Raw genomic sequence first — 27,055 nt, 5'->3', positions numbered from 1 at the left:
ATGCTTAAGGATGTTTTTTAACCAAAAAGATCAAAATATTCTCATTATTTATTCATTGTAAATTTCAACGTATGCTTTGTCTTGAGGGGATTAAAATACGAACTAAATATTGAATTGGTTTCTTTATGAATGAAAGATGACTCAGGGTTCCTGAGAAGAATTTGGCCACTGTTCTGTGCCTGCATATATGGTGAGAGTTAGTAAGGAAATTGAATGAGTAGAGGCAGTACTCAGTGAGGGAATATTTGAAAGTATCTGCCTTTTAGGGGTAAAAAGACTTCCAGAGAAGAGGGCATGATGTTTAGAATGTAGCCACAAGGCTAAGATTATGTGTTACATTGCTTTGCAGAACAATCAGCACTAACTTGAAAAGGGTGTCTAAGAATGGTTTTGGGAATAGAGAAAAGTGGGAAAGAATGTTTACATAGCAATGTGTTTCTATGCTTAAAGCAGCATTAAATTGACAGAGCAAGCATTTATTTGACCTTTCTTGTTATATGCTGTACCCTGTGCTGTATCCCTTTTATACATTTTATCACTTGTATTGAATTATATCTCACTTTTTATTCTGCTTTTTTACTTTTTAAAATTAAGTTTTGATTTGATTGTTATTTGGTGCCTGGGAGAGTCGGGATTTGAGATTCTCCTTTCTCTCCTTGTATGGAGTTAACACCTGGTCACAGTGATAAAGGCCATGTCAGAAGAGAGATTGCTGGACATGAAGACACTGATTAATTTATTGTTAAATATATTTAAGTTCACTGTTTCTGTCTTAACTGCAAACTTTAAGTACTTATTTTGAAAGAGTGTTTAAATTGATTCTGTACCAAAGTAGAGCTTTTAGGTTTTACAATTGTTAAACCTCAGGAAAACAGTGGTAAGGGAACAACATGAAACCCTAATACCGCTTTATTTATAACTCCCTTTTCTGTTAAAACTTAGCCCTGCTAAAACAGAAGACCTGGCCTGTACACACTGCAGTACAAAATGAGGGGGGCCCTTTAATCACAGGTGGGAAAGGGTGAAGAACAATTTAGGAGCCGGAAGCCTCACCTGCCGTGTCACAATGAAGACATGCCAGATGTCCATTTCCCAAAGATAGCTTTCTTTTTTCTCCTCTCTTCTCCTGTTCTCTCGTGTCCTCTCCTCTCCTCTTCTCTCTTCTTTTCTCCTCTTCTCTCTTCTTTTCTCTTTTTTTTTTTTTTTTCCCTAAGGATTGCTTTCTGTCCAATACAATACCTGGAAGGTCTTTTCATGTTGTGACTGCAAGATGCATGCAATGCAAAAACATGGATTTATTTAATGGCCTCTGTTCTGCATTCCATTTTAATTATTGTCAAAAGATGTCTGTCATCTGTGGCAACGAGGCATGCACATTTCTAGACTGTGACTATGATGGAGAGTCTTCACAAAAGTTCACTTTGATGAAATTGGAGAATATAGAAGTGAATTATTAAATATTTCCAAAACATTCAACATTGTAAAAGTCAACATGGACTTCTCTTAGAAACAGTTGGAAACTTATCCAATTGAAGAGGCTGTACAGTACTGTCAGAAGGAGAGCAGGACTGGGAGATGGTAGACTGGGACTTTTATCCCCTTTTTCCTGCTTGCCACCTCTCTAACATTGGACAAATCACTTAACTTCTCTGGGCTGTGATTCTAGAAATCATAAAATGACATGGCTGAACTAGAAGGTCTACTTATGTATTACCTACAGATCTTTCCCTTTTTTTCTTGCTGCATTTTGCATTATAAAAATTAGAATAGGTTAAAAAAGTAAAGATTTGATTTTTTAAAAGTATTCTTCTCCTTACCCGATGTTTGAACTAATCTAGCTTATATGCTGGTTGTACTCATTATCTCTCCTATAGCTGCCATTTGGAAAATTATAATGGAAGTCACTTGGTGAAGTTCATGACAACCATCAGTGTGTTCTGAAGTGTATCTATTTTTTTTATAAAGCAAGATAAACTTGACAGGCAGTTTAGAAATGACACCAGTGTACACATCTTGAATTGATGAAAGTCATTACATTAACCAGTGATGAACCTAAATCTACTAAATTCCAATTTAATATCTCCTTCACTAAATCATACTACATAGATAGTAAAAATGCTATGAAATGTGGTGAAATATAAATCAAGTCTGTCGTAATTCTGTTAAACTGTTTAAATACATTTATAACTTGTTTCATGGTCCTCTACTGCCAAATAGAGCTCTTGAGAAAAAAAAATTCTTGAACTAAATTATTCTGACTTGCAGTCCATTTTGGCTGTTGGTTTGAAGATATAGGCATAATAAAAAGGTGAAAATAGAAGAATTTTACTCTTTGGCAGAATGTCTATTTATAAAATGTACCCCTGTTGCCTGTGGAAGTTGTATTAAAGCTTGCATGCCGTTACCTTTTTCTAGGGCAAAGTTATATGAGTGTGTGAGGGAGCACATTCTCTATCGTCTGTCAGTATTAATTGTCAGCCTTCAAAAGTATGTTTTATTCCCCAGATTTATGTTCAGGTTCTAAGTTTGTATACATTCAAAGCTGTCATTCTTCTGCCAGATGTTGCAGAATTCCCAAAAGCACATGTAGTCTAATTCAAACATAGAAATTATGCAGCAGTCTACAATTAACAAAACATTCTGTTTAACTCATTTTATTTTTGATGACTTTAATAATCAAAGCTTATAAAATGTTTTCACTGATCCTAAAGGTGCATTGACTGATGCTAGAAGAGGGGAAAGTTCACCTATCCTTTTAGGGAGGAAAACTCTCTCCTTGCTTGAGTAAAAAAAAGTTTTATTTCCTCAGTACCTTTAAAATGTGTGTTTCTAGGATCAGTTTTATTGTCCATATACTTATTTTTGTTTTCTGTCTGGATCAAGTGATTTGATCATCTCTTCTTTTTTGAATATTGGTCCTGATGTCGTCTAGAACTGACCTGCTTGTGTGTGTCACGGCAACCCCCCTCCCCAACCCACACACACACCCCAGCCCATATATCCTCTGTGAAACAAACTGTTTTCGTTAAGGCTTCAGAGAGTGTAGTAAATAAGTTATAAATAATTTAAGTTGTTTTATAAGAGATCTCAGAAGATTTTTTTTTTAAGGAGAAACCTAACCAATATAATGGCTTTGATTTGCAAGTGTCCAAGCATGTGTTTTCCTAGTATTGTTTTATTACATACCATTTTGAGATGTACAGGCTTAAAACAGCCACCATCTTACCATTATTTCATGTATTCTGTGAGTCAGGAATAATTTAGGCAGAGATCAGCTGATTCTTCTGCTTCTTGTAGCACTGACTGAGGTGACCAGTCAGTTCACAGCTCGTGGTAAGCTTTGTGTAGAGGATCCAGGATGGCTTCACTTGGACCTTGGTGGAGGTGGCTGGAAGGATGTACACAGTGCTTGCATGTGGCCTTGCCAGTGTGGTGACCTCAGGGTGGTTGGATTTCTTACATGGTGGCTGGCTTTCCACAGAACTAGTGTTCGAAGAGAACCTCGCAGAGGCTGTATTACCCCTTCTGGCATAGGCTTAGGAGTCATGCAGTCCTTCCACCATGTTCCATTGAATGCAGGCGTGTCATAAGACTGGTCCAGATTCAAGAGGACAGAAACTAGACTTTCTCTTTGATTGGGGAGTGGTAGTTAAGTTCAGGTCGTAGAAGAGCATGTGTGTGAGGTAGGAGCTATTGCAGCTCTTTGTTAAATTCCTTGGGAGAAATGTTTTTAGAAAACAAGTTTTTTTGGACTTAGTAATAATGGTGCCAATAAATTTGTTAAATTTATTTTTAATACGTAAAATATTTTACAGAAAATTAAACTACGTAAAAGTAAAACTTTCCCACCTCTGAACTGTACAGGAGGGCTTAAATTTTGGAGTTAAAATGAGAACAAAAGAAACAGTGTCTTCATAGTATACATCTTTTATGTTAGGCTATTCTCTTTATTCTGTGTGTATACATACACATACAAGATACACGATAATAGTGGGTAGACAGCTGTTAAATTCCTTAGTAAATATCATTGTTAACTGATTTCCAGTTTACTTCCTGCTGGTACAAAGAGTTTGGGGCAGTGTGGTGTCATCAGTGGCACTGGGTTGCCACCATTACTGTTACTCACTAGCTTACTATCTGTATGATTTTAACCAAATTTATTTTACTTCTCTGAGCTTCAAGTTCCTTCTCTTAAAAATGTGAAAGGCATATGGGATAATATACCCTCTTTAAACTCTGCTTTTATCATTTGTTTTGGAACCTATCTTTTATTGCTTGAAGTCTTTTATTAGATTAAGTAAAAAATCTGTTTCACGTAGTTCTAATTTATTGATATTTTTCCTTTAACTTGTAGGTCAACATATTTGAGACACCTTGTAGACCAGTGATTAATTTCTTCACTATATGTACTCTTTAAAATCTCTTCAATTTTATTTTAATTATACTTGTTCTTTTGTTTACCAAAGAAGGTTCTTTGTATCCTGCTTGTATCTTGTTTCTTAAAGACACAGGTGGCACCCGAAGTGCTTAAAAAGTAATAATCAAGATTGCTTTTCACATAACTTCATGATTGTAGTCAGTTCAGTTATTCAGCATCTGATTATAGTTTGTACTTTACATACTCATTGCTTTTTCATAATAACTGCTATCCTTTTGGTTTATTAGTAGAGTAAAATAGAAGAAAGGAAATAAAATGCAAATCTTTTAATTTGTGTCAAATGTTCTTAAAGAGATGCAAAGGAAGTTTTCCTTGACTCTAATGAATCAGTTTGGATATTAACCAACTTATCATTTACAGGAATCAGGGCTCTGTCTCTGCTATCTTCGAGTTGTGACCTTGTGACACTTCACAAGTCTTTTAATGTTTCCTTGGGCTTCTGTGCCTTATCTTTAAATTAGACCTGCCCAATTTGGGAGGGAGGTGAGAAGATTATTATGGTTTTTCCTTTTGAAAAAAACTGATTAAAACACAACTCATATAAAAATATCCATATCTTATTGTGCAACTCCATGAATTTTTACATATATGCACACCATATATACTGCCCAAATTAAGATATGGAACTTTTCCAATACCCCAGAAGGATCTCTTGTACCCTTTCTTAGTAGCCTCCTCAGAAGTAACCACTGTTTCTCACTTGTGTCACCATTGATCAGTCTTGCCGGTTTTGAACATTATATATTTTGACTTTATAAATGCTATTCCGAGTTGTATTGCTTTTTATTTTAAATTACCAATTGCTTCTTAGACATACACACACACACGTGTGTGTGTGTGTGTGTGTGTGATGTTTTAGCATATTAATCTTGGATTCCTGTGATCTTGTGGTTAAATTAGCATTTTATTAAACTAATACTTTGGAAATTCTTTTGAATTTTCTATGTGTACAACATGTCATTTATGAATAATTATGGTTTTATGTATTCCTTTCTAATCTTTGTATTGTTTAGGCCCTCTGGTATTATGTTAAATAGAAGTGCTGACAAGGGACATCCTTTAATGGAGTACCCTGTCATTAAGTGTGATATTTGTGGAAGTTGTTTGTAGATACTCTATATCAGATAAAGGAAATTCCTAAATGACAAAGTAGACTTTAGGGCAAGAAGTATTACTTAAAGTTAAGGGCATACTTCATAATAAGAGACTATTCATTGGGAAGATAAAACAATTCTAAATGTGTATGCTCCTGTTAAAATAAATGCAAAACATATAAAGCAAAAATATTCTGATTAAATGGAGAAATACATGAATCGATAGTCATAGTAAGAAGTTTTTCTGTGCCATCTTTAGTAATTGATAATATAAAGAGACAAAAAAATCAGTAAGGATGTATGTTTGAGCAACATATTAATAAAATTTGCCTAATATACATACACACGTGTGTGTGTAAAATTACAACACTTGACAGCTGAAGAAGTCATTTTTTTTTTTAAGAGGTAGTTTTGTACAAAACTGATCATCTGCTGGGCCATAAAGCAAGTTCTTAAAAAAAAAAAAAGTTAAAGGATTGAAATCGTAGGGAGCATATTTTCTGAACACAGTGGGATTTAACTAGAAATAATAGATAACTAGAAAATCTGCTATTTTTTGGAATTAAATAACCTATTCCAGTGATTAAAGAAGAAATCATACTGGAAATAAGAAAACTTTTTAAAATAATCAAACCATGACATAAAAATTGTGGATTGTAGCTAAAGCAGAAGGGGGAATTTTTAGCTTTAAATGCATATTTTGGTAAAGAAGAAAGTTTGAAAATCAATGCACTAAACTTCTATTTCAAGAAGTTATAAAAATGAAAGCAAATTAAACCAAAAGAGTTAGAAGTAAATTATAAGAGCAGAAATCAATGAAAGAAAAGCAAATGTGTAATAGAGAGAAATCTGCAATGCATGCCACCATCAAGACTAACCAAGAAAAAGAAAACACAAATTCTCCATGTTGGCAGTTAAAAAGGAAGTATCTGTAGATACTCAGACATTAAAAGTAAAATAAAATAATATAAACAACTTCAGCTAATAAAGTTGATAATTTAGAATGAAATGAATGAATTTCTTGTAAAATCAGATTTAATAAGCTGATAAAATAAAATATAGTATAAAATAAAAGAAAATATAGAAAATCTGAATAGTCCTGTATCTTGAAAGAAATTGAATCTTTGCTTCAAAGTGTTTCCACAAAGAAATCTCCAGGCCTGCTATCAGTGATAAATTCTGCTAAACATTTAAGGGGGAAGTAATATCAATAAACTGAAAGAATAGAAGAAATACTTCACAACAACTTATCTTACGAGGCCATTGTAGCAAATGATGATACCAAAACATAACAAATACATTACAAAGAAAGGAGAATGACAGCTAGTAGCTGATGAGAACATAAGTGCAAAAATCCCAAACCAAAAGATGGGCAAATTAGATCTTGTGATATCTAAAAACGAGAATACATCATGAAGAGGCAGGGTTTATTGCAGGAAAACAAGACTGGCTAAGCATTTTAGAAATTAATAAATTTAGTTTACTAATTAACAACTACAAGAAAATACCATAATGATCATTTTAATAGATAAAATAGTTTTGATAAAAATTCCACCCTAGGTCATGATTTTAGGAGATCATGTTTGTTTGTAGTTTTCACTTTCAGTCTAGTTTTACTTTCAACCCAGTTTTAGTTTCAATCTTGAATTTAAAAAGTGTGCTTCCTGTAAACAGTGTATAGTCTTGTTATGTTTTCTTATTTTAATATCCAGTCTTGACATTTTTTGTATTTTGATTGAAATGTTTTTTTTTTTTCATTTCTACTTAATGTATTTGATGGTGTACCCACCATATTTCTGTTTGGTTTCTGCAAGTGTAGATAATTCTGTTTTCATTCATTTTTTTCTCTTTCTACTTTCTTTTGGATTAATCATGTATATTTTAAATTTTTGTATTTTTTCTAACTTTTTTTTGTTTGTTTAATTTAATTTTGTCTGTGTGTGTGTGAGGTGGATTACATTTATTTACTTATTTTTTAATGGAGGTACTGGGGATTAAACCAAGGAACTTGCACATGCTAAGCATACACTTTACCACTGAGCTGTACCTTCCCCACCTTTTTCTAACCTTTAAAATGTGTATTCTACATTCCAGTTTGCATTCCTTCTCTGTCACGGTTGACCTTGGGTTAATACACTTCTAGTAAGGCGAGAACCAACTTAGTAATTCTCTTACCCTTTTAGTATTTTTGTCATATACTTTTACTTTCTATGTTATTTTTTCTGTAATTTTTATGGATAGGATTAACTAAGCTTCTTCAGTCTGTGAGTTGGTGTCTTTTATCCCTATAATAGTTTTACGTTATTACGTGATAGATTGTGGTGATGTTAGCAGCTTAAACCTCCACTCATTTATTAGCTCTCAGCTTTGTAGGTGAGAAGCCTAGATCAGCTTGTCTGGGTTCTCACGGGGCCGGAATCAAGGCGTTGGGTAGGCTCTCCTCTGAAGACTTCCAGGAAGAATCCGCATCTAAGCACGTTCAGGATGTGTGCAGAATTCAGCTCTTGTGGTTTGGGGACTGAGGTTGCTATTTTATTGTTAACTGTCAGCTACGGAATGTTCTCAGCTTCTAGAAGCTGGTCTCCAGTCCTTGGACCTGACGCCTTCATTTAAAGGGGTGCAGTTCTCTCTGACCTCCCCTTCTGCTGTCAAGAGAGAAAAAGCTGCTTTAAAGGGTGTATTCAACTAGATTAGTTCCACCTAGATAATTTCTGTTGTGATTAACTTAGAGTCAAGTGGATTAGTAATCTTCCTACATATGCAAAGTCCCTTTTTGCCACACTTGGTAACGTAATCATAGGGTGGGCTTTCATCATACTTAGTCCTGGGATTAGAGCAGACAATATTGCCAGGTGCGGGGAGGGCCATTTTAGAGTCCTGTCTACCGCAATAGTTATTTTAATAATAGCTTTATTGAGATATGCCACATAACTAAAAATGCCAAAAATTGACTCCTTTAAAGTGTATAATTCAGCAACAACCACCACTACTATCTATTTCAGAATATTTTTATCACTCCAAAAGAAACCTTGTACCAGTGAATTGTCACTTTTCTCCTGCTGCAGCCCCTGACAATCGTTAATATACTTTCTGTCTCTATGTACTGCATGTACATTTTATATAAATGGAACCATATACTATATGGCCTTTTGTGTTTGACTTTCACTTAGCATAATGTTTCCAGAGTTCATCCGTGCTATAGCATGTAACAACTTTTTTCTTTTTTATGGCTGTAATATTCTATTGTATAAATATACCACATTTTATTTATTCCTCAGTTGATGGATTTTTAGGTTTTTAGCTTTTTAGCTATTTTGAATAGCTTTTTAGCTATTATGAATAATGCTGCTGTGAACATTCGTGTATAAGCTTTTGTATAGACATATATTGGCAGTTCTTTGGGTATGTACCTGGGAGTGTATGATAGGCTGAAAGTTGATTTCCCCAGCCTTCCCACCCCAAGCAAAAAAAAAAAAAAAGAAAGCAGTTCTGAATACCTGGTAACTGTGAATGTTGATTTATTTGGAAAAAATGTAGATGTGAACAATTTAATGATCTTGTGATAAGATTATCTTGGATTATTTGGATGGACCCTAAATGACATGACAGTTGAAGGGAAACGGGGATTTGACACAGAGGAAAACACACACACGAGAAAGTTATGTGAAAACAGGCAGAGATTGGAGTGCCATGGCCATTAGCCAAGGAATGGCAGCAACCAGTGTAAGCTGGAAGATGCAACAAACAGATTCTCCTCTAGAGCTTCTGGAGAGAGTGTAGCCCTGCTGACACCTTGATCTCACCCTAGTAATTTCAGACTTTGGGCCTCCAGAACTGTGAGATAATAAATTCTGTTGTTTAAGTCACCCGGTTTTTGGTAATTTGTGACAGCAGCCACAGGAAACCAACACAGAGTGGAATTGTTGGGTTATGTGGTGATTCTGTGTTTAATATTTTGGGAAACTACCAAACTCTTTTCCGGAGTGGTTGCACTATTTTATATTTGAGGGTCCTGATTTCTCTAAGTCATTGCTGGCACTTGTTATTGTCTGTCTCTTTGAACATAGCCATCCTAGTGATTGTGAAGTGGTACCTCATTATGGTTTGGGTTTATACTTTCGTAATGAGTGATGATGTCAGCATCTTTTTGCATGCTTATTGATCATTTATATTTTTTCTTGGCAAAAATGTCTTTTCAAAGCCTTTACCCATTTTTTAATGGGGTTGTCTTTTTGTTGAATTTTAAGAGTTGTAAACTTATATAGTTTTAGTTCTTACGTTAGGTCTGTGATCCATTTTAGATGATTTTTGTATATGATGAGAGGTGTGCGCACAATCACTTTTACCAAATGCTCAATCATTACCTCTTCAGATACTGCTTCTGCTCCTTCTGTCTCTCCTTTCCATCCAGTTGCATGCATACTAGAGGTTTTGACTATGTCTCACATACCTCTTATGATCTTTGCTGTTTCTTCCTTTTTTTTTTTTCACAATTTGTGCTTCAGTTTGGATATTTTCTATTGAACTGTCTTCACACTCGCTAAACCTGTCTTCTGCTGTTTTACTTATCCAATTTTTAATTTGAGGTATTGTATTTGTCAGTTATAGAATGTTTGCTTGATTCTTTTTTGTTTTTATTGCAGTTCTTTGAAATTCTCGTTTCTGTCCATTTTCTGCATCTTTTTCTCTTTTATTTATTTATAGTAGTTATCTTTAAGTTCTTGTCTATTAACTATAATATTTGGGACAATTTCTGCTTTTTACAGATTTTACCATTTATCCTCTATCTATGTCTTTTCATCTATCTATGATCTATAATATCTATGTCATTTTACCATTTATCCTCTATCATGTCTTTTCAATCCCCCAGTTCTTTGGGGATTAAAAAAAAAATCTCGATTTCGATTTCGTTTTCAGCAAGATAGTAACAGCAGGGAGGCTTGTTGCAGGAAGGGAAAGAATAGGACTGGCACTGCCCTTTGGTTCTCGGGTTAACGGGAAGGAAGTATTTGTTTTCCTGCAGTTGTCCCTGTAATGTACTGATTACTCAGGAGAGGCAGTAAGAGCAGTAGCTCTGTGTCTAGTGCAGTGTTGGGTGTATAAATGGTATACTTGCTAATTTAATTGATAAATTTATTTAATTGGTTTAATTGTGTGGAAGTAGATAGGCACCGAGCTAAAATGTATTTGGAGAGTGATAATCATCTTGCTACTGTGGCTTAGTAAGAATGATTAAGAGCTGTTTCTTAGCGTAAAACATTTATTAGTATTTATGGTTTCATAAACGCTATAAATTATTTGTCTGTTTTTTGGCACTGATATATGCTTAGTTAAGGATATTTTAAGTACATAAATTGGTGAATAGCCTTTAGTTTATTAGTTCCTTAATAAAAATGTCATTTTCTATGCATTCATTTTTTTTATCCATGTTTTTGCAATATAGTAAAAATATTCTGAGTTTAGTAGATATTTGAGGTTTTTCTCTAATGGATGATGCGCTGTTAATAAGTATATAAAAGTAAATGTTTGTGTTTACTCTGTTGGTCTGAATGGATTTTCAAAATTGATTTATGATAATTCTATTTGTTGTATTTTCTTAATTCTTACATACACTATACTTCTCTTCTTACTTTTTGAAGTATTTGTTTTCTTTTTTTAAGAACGCGTCTTGATGAACTGAGAATGTTTCTAGAAAATGAAACCTGGGAACTTTGTCCTGTTAAGTCAAATTTCAGCATCTTGCAACTTCATGTAAGTTTATTAAGAACAAATGGATCAGTCTTTTATTTAGTCATCTTTAAAAAAAAGCCAGGCATATGAAAGCATTTATAAAGTTATTAAATTAAGGAATAATACCTTTCCTTCCTTCCTTAAAAGTGACTAATAATAAGCCTCTTTTAAAAGGGTGATCTTTTATGGATGTCAAAGTCTGTCTCTTTTTACAAATTCAGTTTATACACTTCGGGAAAACTCTTTTGCCTGAAAAGAGTCAGAATTAAAATAATGTGTTTTCTCTAGATTTCAGAAGATGGTTTATTGCTTTATTTAAATTTTGCCAAAAAATAATCAGTTACATTTTGATGATCTTTAATGAAAATGGTTATGTTTGTAGAATATTGTCATTTCTTAAAGGGACTAATAGGTTCTTAATTTATGCTGCAACTCATAAATTTGTCTATAATGAGAAAATGTCTGAAAAATAAGAGACACTTATAAAAAAACTCAAGTAATTTTTATTAGTTAATTGACTCCTTGAATCTTGTAACCTGTGGAAATATCTTTAATTGATTTGACTTTTCTCTTGGTTGAAACACATTGTAGATAAATATTTCTTGTGTGATAGACTATGTCCTACAAATCCCAAATGTCAGAATACAATATGTAAACTTAAATCCCTGTTTAGAAGGCCTAGTGTGTTTAGTTTTTGCCTTTGGAAGAGATGACTTTCTAGAAGAAATTTTCATATTTTAGATAAATGTAAAAACTACATAATTAAAAGTTTGATTTTTTTTGTAGGGGTAGTCTTTATGCTTTTATTTTATAATAGCTTACTTATCCAGTTTTATCATATTGCTTTGCTAATGTGGAAATATTAAATACAGTAAAACATGTTGATTAGTAAATAATTTTAAAACAGCAAAATTAACATTAATTTTAATATTATTTTCAAATTCTTAAATTAAGATGATGCCTTAACATTATTTAGAAGTCTAGCATTGATTTTAGAATCTCTAAATAGTTTTACTTGAATTGGCATTTAACCATCAATTGTGTGTGTGTGCACATATACTTGATATAATTTTAAAACAATTTTTTCACAAGTTATGTTGAAATATTTCTATATAAGCGAGCATTATCTTCTTTAAAGTGGTTATCTTGAAGTTTCAGTTGTGTAAGATAGGTAAGTCGTAAAGATCTATGGTACAAGATTTTGCCTATAGTTGATGATACTGTATCATGCACTTTGTTAAAAAAAATTTTAAGAGTAGATCTCATGTTGTAACCACAATGAAGAATAAAGTAGTTACTTTGAAAACTAACAACTGAGGTAATGTTCACTTGGCATGTGTATTCCTGTAGATTTGGTTTTAAAAAATTTTTGTCTTACTAATTTATAGTCATTTGTTGTTACAATTATAAAAATAATGACACAGTTTTGAAGCATTATGATGATCTGATTTAATGTATAGTTGCAATTTAAAAAGAAAATTAACACATCATTTAAAATGTAACAAACCAATATAACTTAAGAAGATTTTCACTGAATATGAAAAATTTTAAATTTTGGAATAATATTGCAAAGATTAAAAGGTGTAAGAAAAATGTGTACTAAATTTTTGTGAAAAATCAATAAATTAAGAGTTTTGTAATTCAAAAGAACTTTAGTGATTATTTCATCTCTCCTCTAATTAGCTGCGTGGTCTTGAACTTGGCACTGAAACTCTCTGGACTGCTTCAGTGTCCTCATCTGAGAAATGTGTGATTTGATCTGGACACTACCACTCTTTAGTTTTAGCATTTGTAATTCTCTCATCTAGATTGACCCTCTCATTTTACAGATGAGGAAATGGAGGCACAGAGAATCCATGTGGCATTCCCAATATTATATAGGAAGTTAATGGAACGTGATGGATTAATGTCAGGCTAGGACTAGAAAATGTGTCATCTGACCTCAGCATGTATTTGTGTTGTCTGCTTCTTGTTATATTGAGAAATATAAATGAAAGCTTATAGACAACAGTATAAGAAAGGCTTATCTTTCATGCTTAGTTTTTGATGTATTCATATAAAATATCTTAAATGGTGCAAGCTGTTTGACCTGACAACAGTTTTTATAAGCGACTTTATTGGTGAAAACTGTGCCCTACTACGACTTTTGCTGCTATTTAAAAAATTTTAGAATTGTTATTCAAATTGAAGTTATTTAAGAAATTTTTCTGTGCAATTCTGTAAAGTAAGCCAGAAGTGGCTTGATGCAGACAACACTTTTAAGTGATATCAACAGCTGAGTTGTCTTTAGGAAAACCTTTGAACATGTATGTCCAAGTCTGTGCTTTAAGACAATTTGCAAGATTGTAAATGTGAATAACCTGAAGAATCAGGATTGTTTTCTTCACTAACTCTACGTTTGTATCGATGAAATATGTTTATGTACTTGAATTTTATTGTTGTTGCTAAAAGGGATCTGGCTCTCTCTTTTTTTTTTTAATGTCTAGGAATTTAAATTCATGGAACAGTCTCGTTCCCCATCAGTTTCACCTAGTAAACAGCCATCCTCAGCTTCCTCAAAAACAGTAACCTTGTTTGAGCAGTACTGTAGTGGTGGGAATCCGTTTGAAATTCAGGCCAACCACAAGGATGAAGAAACAGAAGATGTCCTGGCTTCTAATGGGGTACGTGGTGTCTTTAAAACATACTGTGGAACATAAGTGAGATTTTCTTACTGAAAGTGTTCTACCCAGTTTTACTTATTAAGGTGTGATCTAATCTTTCCAGGGACAGCATTAGTCCTTGAGACTCAGGGTCCACATCTTAAGATGGCCTGTTAAAATGTTTTAGACTCAAAAACTAGTTGTTCAGTCAGGGGAGTAACTTCTTACCATGTCATCATACTGGTCTCTTCAGCTGTCATATGGGGTAAAACTTTCTCATAGAATTGTTTTGAAGATTCAGTGAGATGGTTTATGAACGCACTGAGCCAGGTGCTTGGTTAAACATAAACAAATGTTAGCCATTGTTTAATCATACTAATTTATAATATCAATAATGATAATGGTGATACTAGCACTGCTTCCTTCCTTGGTGGTGCGTGGACTCCGCTGTCCTCGTCCATGTGGCACTGAGCCATAAAGCTGTAAAGATGATGAGAATGTCAGGAAGGCACTCTTACTCTCAAGAGTAAACCCACCATTTTTGTCCTGGCTCTCAGGAGTCCCTAGGTGCTAAGCCTAATTTTCTAAGCTGCGCTTGAAATTAAATCTCATCATAATGAATTAAACATTAGCATGTGTGTTGTATGTTTATTAAGCTGCATAAGTACTTCCAGAGTGCCAGAATTGTATTCTCAAGCTTTTTATAATGAATCAGCAAAATGGAAATACATATAATGAAACCACTTGGAGGAAGAGATTTTTTTAAATCAACTTTGCATACATTCTTTTCTCTTCCTAAGGTCTAGCAGGGTATGTGTTTGTTTTTGTTTGTTTTCTTCATATAGAGAGTTTTTTCTTCTTTGGGCATTTACAAGCTTTTGTTAAGTTATAATGTTTGTATTTTCTTTTTCTTTTGAGCTAATTAAGGTAGGATGATGAAAAAGAAGATGGAAGGTTAATAAGATTCTTGATAGCAAAATTAAAACTATTAAGAACTTTCTTTTATAAGCTACTTCTTATAAAATTGGATACTTTTATTGTGTTGAAAGACTCCAAGAAAGGTTGGCTTTTCATATCCATTGTTGAATATACTGTGTTCTCTTCAGTATGAATCTGATGAACAAGAAAAAAGTGCCTATCAGGAGTATGACAGTGACAGTGATGTTCCTGAGGAACTAAAACGAGATTATGTTGATGAGCAGACAGGCGATGCTCCTGTGAAAAGGTAATTGTTCTTAGATTGGATGGTATTTCACATTTTATGTTGCACACCTACAGGATTTCCTTTGAAGGCTAAGAAAAAACAAAAATCAAAAATTAAGTTTTTCTTTTGGTTATAATTTCATGTGACAGAAGTTAATATATTTTAAAAATGATTCCTGAAAGGCTGGAAATGTAGTTCTTTTGATACGGGGCATAATCAAAGAGCTCTTAATTTAGACATCAGTGTTTTAGATAGAGAAACTTTCAATTTATAGAATCATTGCTGCCTTTGGAGGCAGTTTATGCTTCACATAGATAAATTTATGTTTCATGTCAATTTCCTTTTCCTCAAGAAGGAAAACAGTCATTTGCTTGGATGTGGAGTGCCTCAGTCAAGTAAATACAGAAAAATCTTCCCAGTGTCGTTTATACTTAGTATTTGAACCTCCTATTAAGTTTCCTTTTTTGTACTTGTGTATTGTTTTATCTTAAACTGTCATCTTCAAAAGCTGTGATAATTATATAAGAATTTTTGTCCCTCTTCCAGTTAAATTGGGCCTGGTTCTCATTTGTGAGTGAGTTAATTTCATCACTATCAGTTACTGAGTGACCACAAATATACTTTATTTTTAATGATAAATTATACTCTTCCCTACCTTTTACCCCCAAAGTGCCTAGTTAATACTTGATTGATTTGAAACCCTGATTGTTGCAATCTCTCTCCTCAAAAGTGAACGATGCATGTAATTGTGGATATTTCAGTTGGGAAAATTTTGTTTCCATTGTTTTTCACACATGTATGAGATTTAATTATCTACATCTGTGATCCAGTGTGAACTGAATAGAACTATTTTGTTGGACTTCTTCATTAGATATTTTGGGTATTTTTCGGCTAAAAGGAAAGCTTTAATCAAATTGAAATGAACAAGTAAGCGTCTGCTGTTATATGTGTATCTATGTACTTGCATTCTTGGTAAGGGTGTGCATCCTCCTAAACAGTCTTAACTTGCCTCTAGGAAATGTGCACAGTGTGACCTACTAATTGCTGCCACTCAGTTGACAGTTACTATCAACTCCAAACTCTGACTGCCTCTTGAATTTATCAATATTTCTTTGTATTTCACTGTAACCATCCTAGTTCATGTGGAAATCTCTGGGCCAGGTTGTTAAATCAGCCCCCTTACCTTGGTTTCCCATCACCAGTCTTAACCTTTTCTAATCCATTCCTGGATACAAATTTAGATTTTTCTCTTATACACACAAATTTGATGATATCATCTTCCTCGTTGAAATATTTAATGGCTCACCACTGCATTTAAGATAAGGTTCATACTCCTTAGGATTATGAGGTTTGATTGCTTTCAGTAATCTGACCTTTGTGTACCTCCTTTCTTGTCACGTTTCCCTCTGCCCACTCATACTCTAAGCTACCATTGTGAATCCTTATGTTTTGCTGAGCACACTCTGTTCTCTCTTGCCTCTGACCTTATTACATGTTGTCCCCTTTTTTTCTGCACTTACCATATAACTTCTACTTTTTCTTTGACTCGAGCACTGTCCCCGAACCCTAGGCTTTGCTCTCAATATTGAATGCTTAATTCAGATTTTAAGAAAGGTTTTTTTTTTTTCATGTTTGTAGGTCTGAAATCAGGGTGCTTGGCATGGTTAATGCAAAATTTCCCTAAATACTACAACATTTTTTCTTTAAGTGACATAGCTTTTTTTAATGGTTGATAATTAATGTCTAAGAATCAAAGGAATACATTATAGTACTTTATTTCCCTGTTTACTAATTTCTCTTCCTCTCTGGACTATAAGCTTTGTAAGGACAGGAAGATAATCTCTATATCCGCACCTAATACATGGTAAGATTTTCAGTAACTAATTAGTGAATGAACTATAGATAGATCCTAAGCTGAATAATTTATGATTTACTACTTGACAACCCTAATTACAAATCTGTTTTGTTTTTCCATATTAAGTATTTCTCGAGAGACCCTAAAAAGCAGGAAGAAATCAGATTACAGTCTAAATAAGGTGAATGCACCCATCTTAACAAATACAACATTGAATGTAATAAGACTTGTTGGTAAGTAGCTACACCTTTAAAAAAATTATTATAGCAGTTAAATTAGCCTACTTTTGTTATCATATGATTTTTACTTGGGATTTTTGTTGTGCACTCCAGTGTCCACTGCAGTGAGGGATTTAAGATCATCGTATGTATGTCAGTACTCTCTCAATTGTTCCAGACAGTATAATACTAATATTAATATCAGTTTTGCCTTTTTAGTTAATACTTAGTATTTGTGTCTTCCACTTTTTCTAAAATATTCCAATGAATAGACATGTAACGGAAAAATTCTCTGTGTGAGTCACAGGTACATGTAGGGTTATGATAGTGCCAGTTATATATTTACACAATATTTTGTACTTAATTGTTTCATTGATCCTTGTAATTTTTCTTGTCAGGTAGGCAGAGTGAAAAGTGATTCTCTGGCATTTTCAGCCACAGGAGTTCTACAAGCTAAATGTTCACACTGTAGGAAGTGCTGTTCTTATTACAGATAAGACCTTTATTGATGATTTTGTAGAAGGCAGATAACATGAAGAAATGCCATATGAAGTGTTTAGGTTTGAAGATGATATGAATTTTTTTAATATCAGTATTTCCACATTTTATACGCTATCTCAACCTTTATAGCTCACAAACAGGTGTGTACCTTTGACAAGTAAGTTACAGAGATGTCTTCTTACGTTAATTGAGTCATTGTCTGTAAAAATCCCTGTTTTCTGTTTATGGAGTTGGTAATATCCCATTGGCTAGTTTAGTTACTCTTAGCTTTGTTGAAACAGTCTGTGTTCTTGAAGATAATTTCTAAATTTCATTAATAAATAGGATAAAGATGACAAAATGTTTTTTAGTAGTCCCATTTCTTCAGGGAAAATAGTGTGAAAAAGTAATAATGAATTGAGCAGAAAAGAAAAAGTATACATTTTTATGACACACAGAAAAATGATATTTTCTTAAAAGCAATTGTATGGCTGATTGCCAGGGAAATTAGCTTTTCTTCTTTATCTGTGACAGCTGAATCTAGCTAGCATCAAGAGTTACTTGAATTTATAAAATCAAAATTAGAACAGTTCTGAAGAGGTCATCTGGTATCATTTCTCATACAATAAGGAAGTCTCTCTCTATTGCTTCTAATGTGTGGTGGTCATCTAGCCTTTGTTTCATGTCTCACAATTGCTAGAAGCCCATTGTTTTGCAAAACTACTTATTTTACTATTAGACAGATTTAATTGGTAGAAATTTCTTCTTTATGGTAAACCAGAATCTCTCTTTCTGTAATTCTATCTTTTGATCTTAGTTCTGCCCTTACGAGCAAAAAGAGTAAGTCTATACTTTTTTCTCCTGTTTTTCCATGTGGTAACTTTTCAGATATGTTGTGGTAGTCTCACTGCCTGTCCTTTCCTTATACTTCACGTCCTCCAAACCACTCATCAGAGTCAAGGTACTCAGTTCCCTTACGTGGTCCTCACTGATGGATGTTCCAAAATCCTTGTCATCCTCCTCAGCCTTCCGGACTCACTGTTTTCAGTGTCTGAACACACTGTTTGAGATGTAGTTAAATGAAGCCAGCTTTTGCTTGGTTATGTTGAAGTAGCAAACTAACATACCAGTGGCTTTCCACCCAAAGGTTTATCGTGATGCATGTGGACTCCTGATCATCTTAGTTTTGCCCCATTTGTGTCTTCATTCTGAGATGCAGGCTGAAAAAGTAGCTCCAATGTGGGGAGAAGAGCAAGAGCCGAACCATGTTATGACTCACTCTGATGTGGTACCCTGACTACTTCTGATGTATCATTGGTCATAGCAAGTCATGCTTGACTGTGGGAGAGAGAAGTGTAATTCTGCCACAGGAAGGCACTACCAGTCTGGGGCAATGGACGAGGATGCATAATTCTCTTACAGGGAGTGGAGGCGAGGAAGACCAGATTATTGGGGAAAATAATACAATCAACCTCATTTCAGTGGTTGTTTATATTTTTTACCTTACCTCATTGAAAAAAGACTAGAGATCATCATGTGACTTTTTACTCTGCAAGGCATATAGTCACTCAAATCAAATCAAATTTAAAGCCACAGCAAAATTGAGGAGGGGGAAATCATGTTTTATTCAGTTAAATGTAAATCTTCACTTCTTGTTAGGCATATGAAATGAAGAAACAGTGCCTTCTGCTATTCTCATTATCTAAGAAAGGGATATGGTAATTTTAGAAATGTGTTGCTGGTGCAAAATTCAGAAGACAGTAACAACAAATTCTTAATAAGGATTATTGACCAACACAGTGTACATTGTTTTCTGACAGTGGATTGTAGAAACAGGAAGACCGCATTTTTGTGGGCCTATAAAGCCAGAGCAGTCCTGAGTAAAACCTTCTTCAGGGAAGAGAATCTGACCGTTGTAATTTCAGTCTTCTTTACCGCTAGATCTTTTACTAGAGTTGTGATTAGGAAACAATACTTAGTATGATAATTTAGCTTCCATGTCCTTCGATTTAGGGCGAGATTTGGTGCTGTTATTACTCCTCTCAGTAGACTTTCATGCCTACCACTTTCTCTCTCCCTGGGATGTCTTTATCTTCATTTTGAACGTATTCATTAAATAGAACTCTAAGGGAACCACTCACTAAGGGGTCTTCAACTTGTAAATGCACTATTCCACCCCCTGTTGTTATTGCATAGAGGTGCTTGAAGATTATAAACTGACAAAGGTAGTGTCTCTTCTTACAAATCCATAAGTATGGTTGTATAAATAAGATAGATTAATTTTTGGTACCTGGGAAAATGAAGGAACTAACTATTCACTAGATAAGAGCACTAGAACATTAAAGGCATATTCAGAATGTCTTTTTAAAGTGGCATTTATTTGACAGATAATTAGCAGAGATTAAACAAAAAAGTGTTAATGGGACTTCCCAGCCCCAAGTGGTACCCAAATCTGTTAGAACGGCTCAGGGAGCCTCTCACAAGTGCACAGGACTAATCAAAACGCTTGCTTATGAGAAGAGAGAAGCCTGTCAGCCTGACCATTTCTTGCAGACTGAGGTGGAGAAATTTTAGGGAATGTGTCTCATCACTGAAGTAGCTTTGGTATCCAAGATTCTCTCTGTTGAGGCAGCTCTCATTTGAGCAGGTATGATATGTTTCCAAAAATCCATGCTTGTAAAAACTATAGATCGTACAACAAACTTATTACTTTAGCAGCTGGAAAAAATACACACCAGCACAGGCATCAGGATTTAACATTAAACCAGAATATGTACATCTAAAGGGACATTTAGTCATAGTGTGGTGAAAAGCAGCAGTCTCCTACCCACTGCTCCCGACCAGTAGCGTGGAGGCAATTTCCTGGCTGTTTCTGTTTGTCTCTCTTCTAGTTGTAATTTCCCAGAAAAAAGGTGATGAGAAGTAAATGTTTTGAATCCTTGTCAGTCTAAATATGTCCTTATTCTGTTCTTTTACTGAATGACAATTTAGTTGTGTATAGAATTGCCAGTTAAAAATTACTTTTCTTCAGAAAGTTGAAATCTCTCATGTTCTATTCATTTTGTTGTAGGTGAATTTCTTCTCTCTATCTCTCTGAAAGCTTTTAGTGTGTTCTCCCTTGATGTTTCAGAATTCTCTATTGATGTGTCTAGGTGTGAGTTCTTTTTCATTACGTGTGTTGGGTAGTTCGTGACCCTTTTCAGTCTAAAGTTTCGTTGTTCCTCAGCTGTGACTGATACCATTTCTTTGATGATTTCTACCTCCCCATTTTCTTTAATCTCTTTTTCTTTGATTTCCCCTTACTCAAGTGTTTAGTCTCTTACTTTGGCCCTATACGTCTCTCATATTTTCTCTCATTTTTTCTGTATTCTTGTATTTTGCTGTACCTTCTGGAAGACTTCCTTTTCCTTATTTCTTTAATTTTTTATTTTAAAAATTGCATTTTGAATGATTTTTGGTCAAATCTTTAAGAACTCTTCGATATTCTGTTGTTTTCCCTTTATATTCTCCTGTTGTAGGGTTTTACATAAATACTGTATTTCTGTTCTTTAGCTTGAATTATTCTGTTTTCTCTGGGATCAGCTTTTCTTTTTACTTTAACCATCTTGAGTTTCCTTACTCATTGGGTAAGTATTGATTATTCATACATATGATGGAAGGCCTGTTTGGCCGTTGTGGGTGTTCCCTGCTGAGTCATGAGAACTCTGGTCACCTGGCTCTTTCTCCTTAGTAGGAATCCTGACAGTGAACTTTGTGCGGAGTAGGGCAGGTCTGGGTGGGTTTACTGGGGCCTTCACATCATAGGGACAAGCCCCACATTCCCTGAATGAGGTAGATTTTAATCCACACTAGAAACTGTAGCTTTTCTAATGTATTATTTTTTTAGTTCAGTTTTTTGGGTTTGTTTTTGGTTTGTTTACTTTAGAGAGGAATCTTAAGGGTTTTTATTTTCTTTTTATTTTATCTGTAGGAAGATTCTGGCAGCCTATACGGTAGTCCCCCTTATCCTTGGGGGATACGTTCCAAGACCCGCAGTGGACGCCTGGAGCCACAGATAGTACTAAAACTTATATATACTATTTTTTTCCTATACATACATACCTATAAAAAGTTTATTTATAAATTAGACACAGCAAGAGATTAACAACCGTAACTAATAATAAAATAGAATAATTATAACCGTATAGTATAATAAAAGTTATGTGAATGCGTTGGCTCTCTCTCTCAAAATATCTTATTACACAGATTTAGTGCCTTTTCCATCATAACAAGCACTTATCACTGTGGCCTCCAAAAGCCTGCTCTGCCCTCCTGAACTGGAAAGACAGAGTTCCCACTCTTTTACTTTTTAATACACTGGCAGCCTGCTTATTGACAGCTGCCTTCTGTGTGTGACCATGTAAGGTATGAGAGCAGGGACTGTAATTCCTTGTGTCTTAACGCAAGATCAAGAACATAGTAAACTTTCAAAAAAAAAGTGTGTTGACAGTATTGAGTGAGTGAATGAATGAATGCAATTATGTTTCATTTTTTTTCAAAGTAGTTGGGAACATCTTAAGTTTTTTTTTCCTTCTGAATGCACATTTAAAATAGCTTCTACCTATTAAGAATTCATTTTTATATCCTTTTTAAGATGAATTGTATGAACTGTGGTTAATCTTATTAGGAATGGAGGGGAACTTTGTATTATGAATATGTATCAACCCAGATATTTGCATTTTACCTCATTCTACTTATCCACCTTTAAAAATTTTTCTTTTACAGGTAAAAGTAACATAACATTTTTCTATTTTTTTCCAGCACAGTGTCACATTATTTAATATGTAAACACTTGTAATGTAAATGTATGTTTGCAGTTGACAAAATATCTGCATAGTGATCCAGAATGTTCTATGAGCATATTTTTCAATTGGGATTAAAAAACAAAGTCTGATTATGTGAAATAACTACTAAAAATGATCCTGAAACAAAAGACTTGTAAATAGGAATAAGAATAGAATCCAAATTGAATAGCTTTTACTTTTTGATGTGTGTATGTGTGTCTTCTTGACCACCTATTATGTAGAATCATTTCTCATGTAAATTAAGACAGATGTACTGAGTTCTTAGATAATAAAGAAATGGTTTTGATAGTAGACATTTCCACTAGGGTAAATTTGTCATTTTTTCTACTTCAGTTAATGTGTTTTCTCTCGAATCCTGATGTCCTCAGTGGTACCAATTTAAAATTTATAGCAGTTACATGAAGTAGAGCCAGCATCTGAGTTATTTGCTCATGTGGAAATTAAGCAAATGGCCTGTTTTAACATCTTCTGCAGAAGAGCATGTTTTTATAGATATGCTTCGTTCCTTATTATTTCCCGTGAAAACAAACACAATTAGGGACTTGTTATGGTTTGTTATTTGATTCAGCCCATTTCCCATGCACCCTTCAAACACATTAACAAGTTTGTTAATGCAGAAATGTTTGTTTTTACATTATTTTTTCTGTAACTGTATCATGTGTTTAGAGAAAAAAGAATGGAATATTGGCATCTCCCAAAGGAAGGCATGAGGAGGACGTGTTCTTGGCACTTTGAGAGAACTGAGCTCTTGAGTGATGTAGTGATAAAGACATGTTCTTAGCCTCTGACACAAGATTTCACAGGGCTGGGATTCAGGGGAATGGAAAGTGTCTTCCACGTGTCATTTTTCTTCTTGTAATTTTACTTTTGCTATGTGTGTATAAGCTTATTAAAAAAAATTTTTGTTTCTCAAGTACATTGTCTTTATTTTATTACACCTAAACATTTTTGAAGAAATTGTTTTAAATGGACTCTCCAAGAAATGAGGAACTGTGTTGTGTGTTTGTACAGTGCCATTTGTAGAAGAGTATAGAAGTTCCATAAATATAAAACAAACAGTAAATAATGATAGGAAAAGTCTTTGCAGCTGTTACTTGTATCAGTGGGGTCCAGTTGTACTTTCCAAGATATTATACCTGCTCTAGATCAGTGCTGTCCAGGACAGTAGCCACTAGCCACAGATAACTATTGAGTACTTGAAGCATGGCTAATGTGACTGAGGAATGTAATATTTTATTTAAAAAAATATTTTGGTTAAGTATTTTTATGGTTTCTTTGTAATTATAGAATAACAGATTTTGATTTTGTTCTACTTAATTTTATTTGTTTTCTTTTCAGGTAAATATATGCAGATGATGAACATTCTTAAACCAATTGCTTTTGATGTTATCCATTTCATGTCTCAGCTATTTGATTACTACTTATATGCAATATATACGTTTTTTGGTCGGAATGATTCAGTAAGTCAACCTTTTGGGGGGGAAAATCTGTTTCTTTTAAAATGTATTTGTTTTTTTAAATGTAAAGTTTATTCTCTGTGTATAAAATATACAAATAACATTATTTTGAAAATTATCCATCAAAAGTCCAACAAAATGATCAATATGTCTGCCCAATTGCTTTCTTTATATATTAATTTTAAGCTTTGATATGATAAACATATTGTATGTTATTCACATTTTTGGCAGAAAAAGTGCAGCGTCCACTTCTAACCTTGGCATATTTGGCAGTGAAAAGCAGGCAGGTTGCCTTGTTTAAATCTGGCCCAGTGTGTAATTATTACACAATAAATGAGCCATTTTACATATTGGCTTAACAACCTTAGCAGGCACTACTACGTTCAGAAGATAATGGCAAATATTTATTAAAATAATTGAAAACCTTTAACTGAACCATCTGCCTGCCACAGAATTCATATTTCCTGTACCTCCTTTTTGTGTTTCCAAAGCTCTTGTTGAGTTTATCTTTTTCTACTCCTAAGGAGAACAACACAGTATTAAGCGGATAACTGTTCTGATATTTGGGAATTATTATATAGTCCACCTAGATATTTGACAGTTTTTGTATAAAAGCATGCTGTTGGGTCCTACGAATATATCATATACTAACTATTCGTATACTATATTTTGTACCCTTTCAAAAATACGTGAATTTTAATGGATAACTATATTCTTCATGTGGATGTTCATGTTCATGCTGTGATTACAAGTATATCGAAGACATGATCTTTTAATGTGGGATCTGAATGTCCTGTCTTAATTCTGCAAAATTAGAGAGTACTAATGTAATCAGAGAGTGAGTTGCTGTAGGATTTTTGTTACTCTAAAATATGTATTAATTCTTTGCTCTTAATTTGGAAACTCAATAAATAAATACATAAATATATGTATATTTTTATGTATTTATATGTTTATGTATATATATATATGAAGAAGACATTCTAGAGTTGTAGTTGATTGTAGTTGTAGTTGTAGGTGAGCCTTACTCTGTCTCCCTGGGCTGTGCCTCTAGAACGGTGCTGTTCAATAGAAGTTTTGTCAGTAATGGAAATGTTCTGTATTTGCTCTGCGCAATATAGTAGTCACAAGAAACACGTGGCTGTTGAGTACTTGAAATGTGACTGGTATGTTTGGGGACTAAGTTTTTCATTGTATTTGATTTCAGCTAATTTATCATTAAATATAAATAGTTACATATGACTTGTGACTATTCATATTGGTTAAAATAGTTCTGGACCACAATTTTGATAAAATGTCTTAAGATAGTGTCCTTTGAAAACTTTTGGGAACTTTATGCTTTTAGATGTGATTTTCCAGCTGATTAGATACTAACACAGATTTGTTTACAGTGAGGGTTCCTGGAACCCGAGGAAGTTAGAAAAGGGCCAATAAGTGCTTATGGTAAAATGTGCTGCATATTTTATTTAGAATCTGTTATGTTTTCAAGAACACATTAATCTGATGTTTTATACTAAAAGTATTTTCAATCATGTAAGACTCAGTAAAAGGTATTTCATTGTATTCAGACAATTAATTGTCAGTTAGAAGGGTTTCTTTCTATCCTTAACCCGAGTGTCCACTCATATATTGTATTAGAAACAGTTTGTATTATATGAACCAAAACAAAATGTGCACCTAAGTGAGTATGTATGAATAAATACAGAATTTACTCTGCCTCTTACTTGCACTTTTTAACATGGCTACTCCTGCTTCCTTCCCAGAAGAGATAATTGTATGAGTGAATTTAGACAGATGCTGCTCGTGACAAATAAGCATCCGTACCCCAGGGGGTCTAGAAAGTCATTGGCTTGTATGGGATTCCTTCTGTTTATACTAATTACTCCAGAAGCTCCTGCTCTTCACGGAACTGATTATAGCCTACTACATTATGCCCTGTTATATAGCCAATCCATGTGATTCTATTATAATAATGATACTTATAGTATTGCTTTATGGAGGTACCAATCTTTCATTGTTCAGCTCTTGAGTTATGTTTTCCTTGGTCCTTCCTGTTCTTTTTCTTTTGTGAAGACCATTCTGTAGTTTACCTTAATGCAGTAGTAAGCACATAGCATATTCTTAGGATACATGGATTAATGTGCTGGTTATTTCTTATCCAAGTAAATCTTATGAGGGTCCTTACTTGATAACAGTTTGTGAGCCTCATTTGAAGTTAACTTTTGTTAATGGAACTGTTTCTTTGTAGGAAGATTTGTTATCTAAACTTTTAAGAATGAATTAACTCCACTTCTGGGTATGAGGGACTGAGATCTTACTAGATGGTATTTCCTGCAGAAAGTAATTATAAAACCTGGATGTTATCCAAAAGACAGCTTCCTGAAGATATTGGAGAGTGAGCAGAAGCATGTAGACCCTGGTGGGAGTTCATGCCAGTGGCTGGAGAAAAGGAAGCTAGAAAAATAAATTCCATCTCCATGGCTTTTAGCCCAGAAATAAGTGCAACAACGAGGCACACAGATGGAGGCAACCATAGGAAACTCTGCAGTCTTTCTGGCTGGGGAACCAGGAAAGTGAAGCCAGGAAACTGGGAACACTGAAAAGAGTAGGGGCAAGTTCAGAAGGGAGATAGTCAGAGAAGGGATCCCCAATTTCTGTCTACCCCCACGTCTGACTAACCCATGAACCGTGTTTATGTGGAGCAGACTGACTGTGGTCAATCAAAGAAAAAAGATCTGAACAGAGGCTGAAGCTGCTGCATAAGAGAGAGTTTGTAGTTCAACCTGGCCAAGCAAATTGCATACTGAGAACAAAGCAGTAGTTACCAGAGAAAAATGACAGAGTCCAAAATTTCCAGAATCAAATTGGTGATGCATTCCAACTTTACCTAAATACATGGAGCCAAAAAAGGAATACACCCTTAAGTAAAAGGAAAAGCAGTATAGTCTTACCTCAAGATGTTGGAACTAAAGGGTAAGGATTTTAAATGGACTATTATAACTGTCTTCGATAAAGTAAAACAAAACATTTTAAATGCAGGAATATCTCAGTAGAGATATAAAAAGTACTAGTAGAAACAGTATTGAAAAAACC

The 27,055-nt window shown here is 34.1% G+C and overlaps 1 protein-coding gene across 2 annotated transcripts in view; it reads left to right on the top strand.

Annotated features, from left to right (window-relative positions):
• Positions 1-27,055, top strand: part of VPS50 (VPS50 subunit of EARP/GARPII complex) — a 105,681-nt gene that overhangs the window by 60,783 nt on the left and 17,843 nt on the right. For both annotated transcript variants that reach the window (XM_072964982.1, XM_006207635.4), the window contains exons 17-21: positions 11,193-11,283; positions 13,749-13,925; positions 15,011-15,129; positions 17,090-17,196; positions 23,844-23,965. In XM_072964982.1, coding sequence (XP_072821083.1) covers positions 11,193-11,283; positions 13,749-13,925; positions 15,011-15,129; positions 17,090-17,196; positions 23,844-23,965 — 616 coding nt within the window. The remainder of the gene's footprint in view (positions 1-11,192; positions 11,284-13,748; positions 13,926-15,010; positions 15,130-17,089; positions 17,197-23,843; positions 23,966-27,055) is intronic.

Source organism: Vicugna pacos, chromosome 7 (assembly GCF_048564905.1).
Source record: "Vicugna pacos chromosome 7, VicPac4, whole genome shotgun sequence".
In the NCBI taxonomy this organism is placed as follows: domain Eukaryota; kingdom Metazoa; phylum Chordata; class Mammalia; order Artiodactyla; family Camelidae; genus Vicugna; species Vicugna pacos.
The sequence above is the reverse complement of the archived record's forward strand: the minus strand, read 5'-3'. Positions and strand labels throughout refer to the sequence as shown.